A 13591-nucleotide genomic window follows, 5' to 3' on the forward strand; every position below is an offset into this window, starting at 1 on the left:
AATCCTTTTCTAACAGGTGAAACGTATAAAAAAATGTATTATAAGCGAATAGGTAACGAAGAGGTAACGAATGGATAACAGGGTATTAACCGAGCGCTGGAACGGGTACATGCGCGCTAATAGGGTCATTGCATCTCTAAGAACACATTCTTACCATCAGAGACCTGAACACAATTAAAAAACGATTTATTTCAAGGTGCACCGTATACCCCGCGCATTAAAAGCGAATAGGTAATGAATAGGTAACAGGTTATTTACCGAGCGCTGGAACGGGTACATGCGCTCTAATGGGGTCATTTCATCTCTAAGAACACATTGTTACCACCTGAGACATGGACATAATTGAAAATCCTTTTCTAACAGGTGCAACGTATAAAAAAAATGTATCATAAGCGAAGAGGTAACGAATAGGTAACGAATAGGTAACAGGGTATTAACCGAGCGCTGGAACGGGTACATGCGCGCTAATAGGGTAATTTCATCTCTAAGAACACATTCTTACCACCAGAGACTTGAACACAATTAAAAAACGATTTATTTCAAGGTGCACCGTATACCCCGCGCATTAAAAGCGAATAAGTAACGAATAGGTAACAGGTTATTTACCGAGCGCTGGAACGGGTACATGCGCTTTAATGGGGTCATTTCATCTCTAAGAACACATTGTTACCATCAGAGATATGAATTTAATTGAAAATCCTTTTCTAAAAGGTGCAACGTACAACAAACGTACTATAAGTGAATAGGTAACGAATAGGTAACAGGGTATTAACCGATCGCTGGAACGAGTACATATGCGTTTATAGGGGTATTTCATCTATAAGAACACATTATTACCACCAGAGATATGAACACAATTGGAAATCCTTTTCTAAAAGGTGCAACGTACAACAAACTTTTTAAAAGCGAAATAGTAACGAATATTTAACAGGGTATTATCCGACCGCTGGAACGGATACAAATGCACTTATAGAGTTATATCACCTCTAAGAGCCCAAATCTTCCACCAGAGACAACAAAACAATTGAAAATCATGTTTTAAAAGGTGCAACGTAAGATACACGTATTATAAGCGAATTATAAGCGAGTGATGGAACGAATTAAACAAGGTAATAGCATGCTCCGAAACGATGTACACCCTGCTTACATGTTTAACTCTACCACATTATGTAAGTATGTGCCTGTCCCTAGACAAGAGCCTGAAATTAAGTAGTTATCGTTTGTTTTTGTGTTACATATTTCCGTTAATTTTTTTGTATATGAAATACGGCCGTCAGTTTTGTTGTTTGAATTGTATGAGGTTGTCATGTCTGGGCCTTTTATAGGTGACTACACGGTTTGGGCTATGCTCATTGTTGAAGGCCGTACAGTGAACTATAGTTGATAATTTCTGTGTCATTTTGGTCTAATGTGGAGTGTTGTCTCATTGGCAATCATACCACATCTTCGTTTTTACGCAAGCGCTAACACGGTGATTTCATCCCGTCGAACCAAGATCCATCTTCAAACATACGGACATAAAGCAGTTAAAAGGTAGAACGTATAAAAAACAAGTAAGGAACAAATGCGTATCGAACATGAAGTAAAAGGATCGGTTGAGCACAAACACATATAAATAGGTCATAAAAAGATCATTTTACCTCAACCAATTCAGAACTATTACCATATGTAAGACTATTAACAACTAGATTTGTAATTGCTAGCAATAACGGAAGGCACCCCTTCCCCCTATTACCAGGTGAGCGACAGCCATTTTGACAATTCCAAAGTCAAAGAGAGCATCTACAGATGTCTAGTAACATTTTTGCAAAGTTTCATTAAGTTTGAACATTTTGAATTTTTGATATTTTTGCTGTTTCCATGGTTACGGCGGCCATTTTGAAAATTCTAACTTCAAAATCCAACTCTGCCTATGCCAGTTACCATTCCTGTAAAGTTTCATCCAGTTTGCGGAAAATTCTTATTTTTGAAATTTTTGACCTTTTTGCATTGTTTCCATGGTAACAAGACCTATTTTGGAAATTCCAACTCCAATGTTGCTCATCATTACTGTGAAGTTTCATGAAGTTTTGAGCATTTTTAGAATTTTGAAAATTTTGGTGTAGTTTCCATGGCAACATAGTAGTTCCAATGATCGCCAAAATCATCCAACACCTGTATATAGTGGGCACCTACATTGTTTTAAAATATGATGATTCTGAGTTGAAGCATATCCAAACAGTTCACCAAAAACCAAAAGCTCATTTTTTTCACAATTGTGTCGTTTCCATGGTAACGGCAGCCATATTAAACTATTCCATGCCATAATTAAAAAGGGGGAAGGATATTAAAAATCAAATAAGTAACGAATAGGTAACGAATAGGGAATAGGGAATAGGTAACGAATAGGGAATAGGGAATAGGTAACGAATAGGCAACGAATAGGGAATAGGGAATAGGTAACGAATAGGTAACGAATAGGGAATAGGGAATAGGCAACGAATAGGTAACGAATAGGGAATAGGGAATAGGTAACGAATAGGTAACGAATAGGGAATAGGGAATAGGTAACGAATAGGCAACGAATAGGGAATAGGGAATAGGTAACGAATAGGGAATAGGGAATAGGTAACCAACTTGACGCCCATAAACAAAAAACATATAAAACATCGTGTCATAACCCATTGACGTCTACCACATTCATTAAAAATGAAGTGCATGTAAAATAAGGAGATGTGGTATGATTGACAAATGAGACAGCTATCCACCAGAGACCAAAAACACGGGGATGTTAAAAACCATAGGTACCTGTATGGCCTTACACCTTGACCAATATAGTATAGTAAGCTATAAATTGGTCCGACATGGCAAAATATGAAACAATTCTACATAGAAAATTTAAGCTTGGTTTATGGGGAAAATAATAACGAACAAATTCACAAACAGCAACCAATGGCATCCTATGAATCAAAAATATTCTAGCGAAATGAAAATTTTGATTTTAGATTTAAGATGGGTTAGCATTGCATCACATCTGTAAAGTGTTGTTTGTTTTCATGGTTAATGTATTAAACTGGGATTCCTGGTTTAATCTTCAGGAAATTAATAAAGAAGACAGTAATACAGAATAATTGAGTTTTAACCGATAATCAACAATTCTCTTAAAGTTTAATTAAGTACAGATTAAGAATTACATTTTTTCAAATTATATTGATAGTATAAGTCATTAGGAAAACGTCGAACCACCGGAAGAACACCTTTGGAGTACACGATATTTATCGCTTTATGAACTGTCATGTGCATGGAACTTTATTGGCAATATTGACTTTCATTGAATGTGTTCAAGACGGGGGATGATTATGAAAAGAGTATGTACCCGCTAACTCGATTTATCGACAGGGTTGTAAACAAACTGAATCAAACCGTGGATACAATATGTCCAAGTGTTAATTCTCCTCAATTGGTGTTTTGCGTTTTGGAAAACAAGTCTTTTCAATAAAAAGTTAAGTAACAAGTTTGGAAACATTGATCAGCTGTAATAGGCATTATAACTTAAATGGATATTTACAGTTCCTATTATAGGAAAAACTAAATGTATTTGTATAAAATAAAACAAATGTCAAGAATACATTTTAATCAATTTTACAAATCAATTAAAATTTCTTCAATTTAAATTGTATAATAAAGGAATTCAACGACCGTTGAAAATTACGTCTTGCATAATATTTTACATACTAGAAAATAAGATCTTCTGAAATGATTTTTTTTTCTTAAATCTAGACAATGATAAATTTCTATAGACACAAAAATATGTCTGCTGTTCAAATCTCAAGCCATTATTTGATAAATTTTTTAAGTGTTAAACATCCAGATAGAATACAAAAATATTGAAATTTGGCAAGACCATATTTTTGGATGATGACTTTGTTATTCTGTTTTCACATAAAGTAAAGATTTTTGATAACTACTTCTTGTTAACAAGTACTTTGTACTTGTTAATCGAATATGCTTTGATAGCATGTTCAACATTCCCCTCAACATACGAGTGCCCATGACTATAAAGACACTTTAACACATGACAGAGGAAAAATTCCTTTGATCTTACTGTGGTATAATCTGGATAATGCACGGGTCAGGTGTGCATTAACTACTTCAATAATTGCACAGGTCACGTGAACTTCACGTCCTTGACAGATGTTTATTGTACAGTACTTTGCGTTTGTTGATTCCATAGCTACTACAAATATTTGTTTTTCTCCATTTTGTAAGAAATATCAAGTGGATACATGTATCTATACTCGGACATAAAAATCAGTCACTTGATAAAACATCAGAATAGAAAACATACAAAACAAATGTAGTAGTATTACAATCAACACAATACAAGTCTAAATAAGATAAAGAACACAGGTTGATTTAATACTAAAATTATGTTTCCATCAATATAAAAAAAATTGTCATTAAAAAAAATGAAAATAAAGTATCATCGACATCTTCCTATTATAGTCTTGATATGTAAGTTATGAGTGTCACAACATGACACAATGAAAACTAAAAAAAAAAAACCCGCTTTTTCATATATTTCTATGTACGGCTTAAAAACAACTTAAAATAACAATTCAGTGTTAAAAATTGAAAACAAAATCTGTGAGGTTCACATCTTCGTTACAAAATTGAACACGCAGTTTTGAAAAGAGCTGTTACTTGGCAATCCCCGATAATTTCCTTCTGGTTTTGAAACATTAAATGCATTTTCTGTATTTTCAATATTAACTTGCTCAGGAAGGATTGCACGAGTATCGGTTAATGGTTTGGGATCCTCAAGTTTTATCTGCTTATTAGATGGATTCAAAATGTTAGAGACATCTTTTAGCATAGAATCCGCAGGTCTTTTGTAGGTACGAACAGCCTTTTCCTAAAATGCTGTTAATATCTTGAACAGACAAATCCTTCAGGTTTGGTATAATTAAACCACTACCAATTTTAGAATTCTTCCAGTCTTCATAGACATTAACTGCCCATTTTGTGGCTTTCTATGGTTTTTGTTCTCAGCATCTTCAATAAGTGTATCTCAATTTCATTGTCTGTCATTTCTGCAAACCTTGATTCGACTCCTTGTTCCTGATCTTTAGGTTCTTCATTCTAAAATAAGATAATATCACATAATTTAACACAAATATTTCATGAATGTTCCGGATGAGAACAATTAAACAATAAAACTAGTCGGAAGTTTCCGCAAATGATTATATCAAGGGTCTAAGAAGCAGATCCAGAACTTTTTATTTAAGGGGGAGGGCTGACTGACCTAAAAGGAGGGGGCGCGGGTCATGCTTCAGTGATTCCCTATATATAATTAACCATTTTTTTCCACAAAAGAGGGACCCGGGACTCCATCCCTTGGATCCGTCTATGGGTCCACACCTCAAATCATGCAATAATGGGTCTGCGCGTGGCAGATAATTCTAAAAAAAGACGTACCTTGACATTTTGGATCTTTCCGTTTTCCGAAGGAACTTGCAACCATAGATCTAAGGCTAGTCCTACAATGTAGGTCAAATGAAACAGCTGATGTGTTGATTAAATCTCCAGATGCATTCTCATCCATCACATTACTAGGAAACTCTCCAAAAAAGTCCTCTATATTTACATTTCTCAGTTCCATTTCATCCTCCAATGTTTCTAATACTTGTGATAAGATCATATCATCCTCCGATAATTCATTGAAATCCATCCATTTCAACGTCTTGTTGGGCGGATGTGATTTATGCGGGAAAATTGTTGACGTCATGTGTTAAAACAGTTATTGGCCAATCAAATCGGTATATGTTTTAATTTGCACAGCACGAGATGACCCATTAACCCGAACTCCTTCGTCGTTCGGGTTAAACAGGGCCACTCGAGCTGTGCAAATTAAATCCCATATACCGACTTGCTTGGTCAATAACTATAACTTAGATCAAAACAATTCCATTAATTCTCACTAGGATCATTCTGATTGTGGCTTCAAAAATGTAATTACATGTTTACATTTTATTAAGTACCGAATAATTACTTGTGAAACAGTTATTCACTTTATTTCTTTAAAGCAATAGAAGAAAAAATGTTCAGATTTAGCAAAGCAATGTAGGCAAACTTCAGTCAAGAAATTTAATCATTTTTCAGCATGGTAATGCGTCGTACTTGTAATTAACATAGATGGATAGTCTACAGAATGTAATAACACACGGGCTATAACCTGATGACAGCTTTAATACAGTGTTGAGTAAGGATTGGGGGAAAGTCAATACCAACATTAATCGTAATTTGACATTACATACGTCTTGGTTTTAGGTCTAAGACAATACATCAAGTACTTGGAAGTTGACTTATTTGTGGATATTGATATTACAGTGTTAATGATAATGAAATGCTGTCTTGTTGGACATCTATCTTGATCTGCATCTTATGTTTTCCATGTTTCAGTATGAGTAAGGACTGGTATCGCCGATGACCAGCACCAGCATTAAAAAGGCAGGAACGGCTATAACATCGGATTTGTTTTTAACCTGTCACTGATTTGTACAGAAACATCACACGTGAACTATGTAAGTACTAAAATGACTTTACAGTAATAAAATAATGATGTTATTAAACAATTCAATCTTTTCAGTATATAACTTTAAAAAAAAACTGTACTGAAAATGTTGATGCCAAATCATTTTAGTCAAAGTCGACTAAACAAAATCGATTTTTTTTTTGTGTTTATTGTTCCTTATTGTGTTTAATGTATTTGAAGTCGTATCTGGTGAAAGACTGTCCCTGAAACGTATGTCGTTCCCACATTCATAAAAAATGAATGTTTTGTCCAAAAATGAAGCATGCAAGACAAAATCTCCATTAAAATTCGAATAGCAATTGCATTTTTGTCAATGGATCTACAGATTCTAGGAGATTTGTAAAAATATGTAGCAGTTGCATATAGTTATAAGAGTTATGTCCCTTGATGGTTGGTGTTTGTAGAAAAAAGTAAAACTCATTCTATATGAATCAATGACAAAAATGAATTATTCGCTGTGTCTCTTTCCTTCGTCCAATCAAGTCAGAAATGATGTTACATAATAAAATATTTACTTGACTACCAGTATCTAATGTCTTCAACAAATGATATTGAATACAACTAGCATCACAACACATCTTTGATAAATCTTGTAGCTGGTTTTTCATTTATTCTTGCGAAGCCTTATATTTATTTAGTTTTCCTACTAGATATGTCTGTTTCCAGTCTTGTTACTGGTTGAGTTCTTTGTTTTTCCAATGAAGTCTTATATCTGTTTTTGTTTTGTCTTCGTTTTTCACGAAAAGCCTCATTACTGGCATTTTCTTTTAGGTTAATCATGTGAAGCCTTATTGTTGGGTTGCAGTCAAGCTATCCACGCGAAGTGTTATGGCTGTTATCTCGTTCTGTGTTATCCCTGTGAAGCCGTTGTTGTTTAATGTTATCTATGTGACGCTTCATCTCTGCCTGTTGTTCTATAAATCTGTTATCCATTTGAAGCCTTATAGCTGGTTTTTGTTCTATGTTATTCATATGCAGCGTATACTAGCTGGTTTTCGTTCTATGTTATACATTTTAAGCGCATAATAGCTGGTTTTCGTTCTATGTTATACATTTTAAGCGTATAATAGCTGGTTTTCGTTCTATGTTATCCATTTGAAGCGTATAATAGCTGGTTTTCGTTCTATGTTATCCATTTGAAGCGTATAATAGCTGGTTTTCGTTCTATGTTAGCCATTTGAAGCGTATAATAGCTGGTTTTCGTTCTGCGTATGATACTATATCCAATTGAGGCCTAAACGCTTGTTTTCATTCCATGTTATCCATTTGAAGCAAAATAGCTGGGTTTCTGTTCTATATCGAGCATCCATTATATCGATTTTTTATTGGTCTGAGCCATGGGATTGAGAAATATGTCTCCCTCCGTGTGAACCAATCAAAATCTGGCATTTTACCCTGAAGTATGATAATTTTAGCTTATAAATTTCATATGTATACAATACAAAACACCAGACTTTAGGTCTATTTACTTGTATATTCAATAAGAAAAATGTTTATTTTCTACACTAGCTTTTCAAAATTCTTTTCAGATATCTTCTGTCCCCTATCAAAGAAATATTTCCGGGAGTATCATTGATACTGTGGAGTTTCAAAAATATATGCGTGCTAATAATAACGATTTTTCTTTAGTCATCTTTAACTTCGATGATTTATTTACAGAATAAAGTGTTAATATACAACTGTGAGAAATCACAACTTCTTATTAATATGTCAAAAGACAGAAGAAACATCTTCTAAGATTTTAATTTTCTTCCTTGATTGGAAATGATATTCTCTTTATTTTTTGCTATGAATAATTGATGCGCATAAACTATATCATTGCTCAGATCCGTTTTTGTTGTCATTTCTATGTATGGTACCAACAGGACTAATAAAATCTGTCACATAAATTATTAATAAAATTTCTACATGGAGGAAGAGGTGACATATCTTTCTAATTAGAAAAGAAAGAAAACCCAAATTAGAAACCTATTAAGAAATTGAAAACTTTGTTATCTGGTACATTTCTCCTCTTATAACAGATGGAAATTGTATACACGGAATCATTACAGAAATTATTGAAGTTGAAAATTGACATTACACGAAAACAGATGCTAGAATATAATACGCTGGAAAAAAATCATCACAATCAAATTTTCTTGAATTTCAAGTGTTGACAGCAATTTAATTTGGATTCCCTTGCTAGTCGGTGAACAATTCGATTAATTAAGGTGAAACATCATTTATTAAGTTAAGAACAAGAAATTTGTCAACTTTAATGCGTAGAGCTGTCACAGAACTACAAATTTAAAGTTTCCTTCCTTGCCCTTTCAATCGTTAAAAATTTCAAATGAAGAAAATAATTTGATATTAAGTAAATACAGCGTAAATAAATCATCTATAAGACCTGTAATGATCAGGGAACAGATGACACGTTCACAAGTTTTTCTTTTATTAATCACCCAATTATATTTCATTATATTGAAATAATGGATTTATAAAGCCAGCCCTTAGCGTCTCAGAGAACTTCATCGATCCCCAGGATGTGTATTGATTCCAGCTAAGCGCGGTAAAACAAAACAATTTTTCTCCGTAAAGACGACAAGGTGTAAAGCATGCGGTTCCTCAAGTCATAATAGATCTGTCTTTCACCATCGATTGTTGTTAGCTGTAACTAACTGATTGATTCAAATCTGGACATTTTTATTTCCGATTTATAAAAACTATTTGGATTATCAGAAAATAAAAATCAGCACAAATGACAAGTAAGTATTATTAGTTTTAAAGTAAATGTAATAAAAAAAATGTTATTATTTTATAAAAGGCAGAGTTAGCATTTTAGATGTCTTTTTAACGTTGAGGTATACCCAGCATCTATTTTAAAAGATAGTCTTAATTATAAAAACAAAAATTCCAATATAGTTTATATTTTTATTACTGTTCAACAAGTTGTCCACTATATGCGGGCAATTCCAATTGAATATTTTTTTTTAAAGCCATACGTTCATGTCAAACTCGGATAACAACTTGTTAATTTTAAAATAAAATATTACAGCCCGGCATAATTTGATTTGTATTTTAATTTTTCTGTGTTTTTCTGTGTTTTTCTGTGTTTTTTAATTATTTTTTTTAACTCTATAGAGTCTTCAGCAACAAGAACGTACTCTATGGGAATAGAACCATCAGAACTAAAAGCAATATTTTCAAAAGATTGCCCAATTTAAAAAGACAATACAAAAACTGTTTTCGCAGAAAATAAAGTAACATGGAGTTATATATAAAAATTATTGGTGTCATTAAAAGTATAGAGGTAAAAAGCTATGAGACATATTCCAGCGAACAACTATTAACCAAAATTACACAAAACAAGACCATGTATAAACCTTTAAAAAGTTTCCAATAAAGAACCATTTTCCAACAGCTTTTTTTATTAACAGATACATTTTGATGTCCACCCAATGAACTTTTGTCTTTCATCCATACACGGACAATTTATTATTTATTAGTTATAATTTGTAAAAGAGGGACGAAAGATACCAAAGGGACAGTCAAACTCATAAATCGAAAATAAACTGACAACTGTAATTTGTAATGGCGAGTATATGCTTCACACTTCGACATGGAAAATAAGGAAACTGAATGATAATTTAAGAAGATAAGTATTGTATTGTCCCCATGGCAAAAATGTGAAATTGTCGTACTCAAAAAAGACGGTTTATATTTTGTCGGATGAGGCTGACACAGAAATGCATGGCATGATCGTTGATCTTTATTGAAGTAGGAAAAACAGGGGACTTCCAAATATGTTTTGCATGTTCCCCGCAAGGGATCCAAGAAAGCTGTTTTACAAACTGATATAGTTTAGAATGAATAGAAGCTTCATGAAGATATTCTATTGGTTTTTTTTTAGTAAAATGGCATCTCTTATTTAATGACAAATAAATAAAACTTTACAACTGTCGAAACGAAAGAACAAACTATTTTATGAACAAATCATTAGAGTGTTATGGAATATTTGCCCTTAGAAATAGCAGGTTGTTTCGTGGACCTACAGGAAGATTATCCTTGGTCAATAAGGTTAATATTTATCCTCTCGAAATGAATATCATTTATGCATTTTTATAAGGACCATCTGAATTTAAGTTCATTTCCAATCGTTCTTGTAAATATTGATAATAAAAACAAGGTTGACACATAATGTAGAGTTTTCGTTAGTACATCTATGGATATAACAATCGGTGAGGAAAGGTTATAGTGGTGTGAAAAAATAGGTTTAATATTGCTATGCCAACAATGTCTTGTGTACCAGCCTGCAATTATTTTTCAAATGATGTATATGTCAAAGGAACGCTCCGATATTCTGTATATGTAAACATAGCTAGACCAGAAAAGTTCAAGTATAAATTACGAGCAAAGAAGAATGATAAACACTTCGAGAGTCACAATTTTTAAACCGCATGGGACAAATGCTGCATGCAAGTTTACAAATGAACTCTAATGCTTCAAATTTCTATTTATTTTTACCGTATAATAAATAACGTGATCTAGTAGAAATTTTAAAAACTATCGTTACATGGTGCTGTAGAAAGAGGCTCTTATTTTAATTTGAGTAGCTGTTAAAATTTCTTGCCGATGTTCCAGAGCATACTGTTATATATGTTTTTTATAAAAGTAAAAGTTTCAAACCATAATCTGTTCTTTCCTTGCGTTTTTCCTTTCTCTAAATTTTTTAATATTTTGGAATTATTTTTCTTATACTTTATTCAAATTTTAATCTCTATATTCTTATGCGAGACCATATCTATTTTTTATTGTTTGCTTAAAAAACATTTAGCTTACCGAGAACAGTTTCATGTACAGAACATGATTACATTAGAGCTAGTGATAAATTTGAAATTTGTATGCTTAAATTGGAAGCTACAGAGACAATTACTATATTATTGCACAACATGTTTATAAGTTTTACTAATTTACATAAAAAATTTAATTTTCAGTCAAAAGAAAACGTGTGAATTTATATAAGTACTAACCGTGCATCTCTAATTGCCTATTTTTATCGTTAATGTGTTGAAATTTCTTTCAAAACACAACAAACTTTCCTAAAACATGAAAAAGAGATGTTTTCTTGTCTGCATTCTACAGTGTGTATGTTCTAATGAAGACGAATTTAACGAGAGCAGCCTTGCAGGGAAAATAGTACTATTACATTTGCCCAGCATTAGGTTGGCCTTTTGTGAACCCTAGGCAGGTGAAGGAAGTCAACTTAGGAGCGCTGTGATGGATGTAAGGGTACAATATATATATTTGTTATATATCTATAAATAACTGCAGTATGCATGTATATTTACAATATACATTTTGAAACCCATTGATTTTTTTTCTGGAGAATTATTCGAACGACTTCCAAAATTTCATAAATCTGGTGAAAAATGACGGTGGGCTTGGATAACATAAACAACCTCCATGAAAGTTGAAAGTTGGTCATGATACTATTTGGCTTCATTTTTTTAAACAGAATAATAAAGTACTAAGACCACACATACCTTTTTGTCCAGGTTTTTATTATAAAAAGTGGTAAATTTAGAAATGTTAGTATTGTCACGTATTGCAGAATTAATAATACCGTGTTCCCTGCATTAACACATAAGTTTTCCCTGCATTAACACATAAGTTTTCCCTGCATTAACACATAATACTTTTACAGGGTTACATATATCACACACTTCTGAATATTTACAGTCGTTATCACTATCATATATGTAAACATAGTTCTTGTAAAAATGATGATAAGTATATAGTATTTTGTCCCTAATTGTTATGATAATGTGGCAAATAAAACTAAAACATTTAGAAATGCAACATTTAAACTCGGGGAGAAGTTCTCATATTTCAACAAGCAATGCATTCATGCATTATATTCAAAATAGTACTGTTATAATAGTTCTTCATCTCGGTGGTCTGACCATTTAAAATATATTCTAACTGGCCTCTAACAAATACTACCGGTTTCAATTCAATTTTATGATGAGACTTTATGAAATCTGGTTGAGTGTTGTTTATATTTTTTGGCTTTTTTAAATAGGCCATTTCAAACCAACATCACATAGCTAGCTATCTGCAGTAGCGATGCATTTCAAATATCTATATATAACACATTTAAGAATTGAATGCTTCTTTTTGATACTTCATTGGGGTGTAAAAGCGTTGACCGAAGTACATTTTGTATGAAGCGCGGAAGCGCTTCATTCTAATAATGTGCGCACGGTTAACGCTTTGACAACCCTATGAAGTTACAAAAAGAAGCATTCAATACTTATAATTACATTTTTAGCTATATGATCATGAAAACACGAATTTTATATTTTTTTATTTAATTCACATGTGCACTTTATTGTGGGACCTCGTGTCATCATGAATGATAAGTTTTATTGAGTAATGACATTGTTTAAGGAATAACACGTGATGTGCAGTTAGCCAATCAGAATAAAGTATTATAATGAAACATACATCTAATGTAATTATATACGTGTATTAACACTTTAAACTAAAATTGAGAATGGAAATGTGGAATTTGTAAAAGAGACAACAATCCGACCAAAGATTAGAAAACAGCCAATGTGTCTTCAACACAGCGAGAAAATCCCGCAACTGGAGGCAGGCTTCTGCTGGCTCTTAAACAAAAATGTGTACTAGTTCAGTGAAAATATATGTTGTGAGATCAAAACGTATTTGAAACTACAGATGAGCATTCAAATTCATTTTATTCGGCAAGTGTATGAGTGAAAAAGCATTGCTTTTTCGACTGATACAATGCTGCATTATTTATAAAAAAAACATGTTTTAAATCTATAAAAAGTTTTCTTTTAATTTTTCAATTTTTTATTTTGCAGTTTAAAAGTTTAGGTCATTAAGTGTTCGTTTACTTTCCAGTTAAAACCCAGATCGTTAATGGTAAATTACGTAAAAATATTAAATATGAGTATGCAGTGGAGAACTTGTCTGAAAATTAATTTCAAGAAGATTTAGAAATCATTACAT

General features: G+C 32.6%; 2 protein-coding genes across 3 annotated transcripts in view; one reads left to right on the forward strand and one right to left on the reverse strand.

Moving 5' to 3' along the window:
- Positions 1-4372: 4372 nt before the first annotated feature.
- Positions 4373-5865, reverse strand: LOC139494102 (uncharacterized). Its single transcript, XM_071282279.1, has 2 exons — positions 5458-5865; positions 4373-5121 (listed from the first exon to the last, which is right to left on the reverse strand). The coding sequence occupies exons 1-2, from the start codon at positions 5765-5767 to the stop codon at positions 5117-5119; spliced, it is 315 nt and encodes a 104-aa protein (XP_071138380.1). The 5' UTR covers positions 5768-5865; the 3' UTR covers positions 4373-5116.
- Positions 5866-6139: 274 nt separating this feature from the next.
- The window catches only part of LOC139494112 (uncharacterized), a 42138-nt gene continuing 34686 nt past the window's right edge, over positions 6140-13591 (forward strand). The window contains exon 1 of one of the 2 annotated variants that reach the window (XM_071282295.1): positions 6140-6563. The gene's annotated coding sequence lies outside the window, so the exon portion shown is untranslated. Of the gene's footprint in view, positions 6564-9028; positions 9319-13591 lie in introns of those variants that run through there. The other variant, XM_071282289.1, reaches the window with a different exon arrangement.

This window comes from Mytilus edulis, chromosome 1 (genome assembly GCF_963676685.1).
Source record: "Mytilus edulis chromosome 1, xbMytEdul2.2, whole genome shotgun sequence".
In the NCBI taxonomy this organism is placed as follows: domain Eukaryota; kingdom Metazoa; phylum Mollusca; class Bivalvia; order Mytilida; family Mytilidae; genus Mytilus; species Mytilus edulis.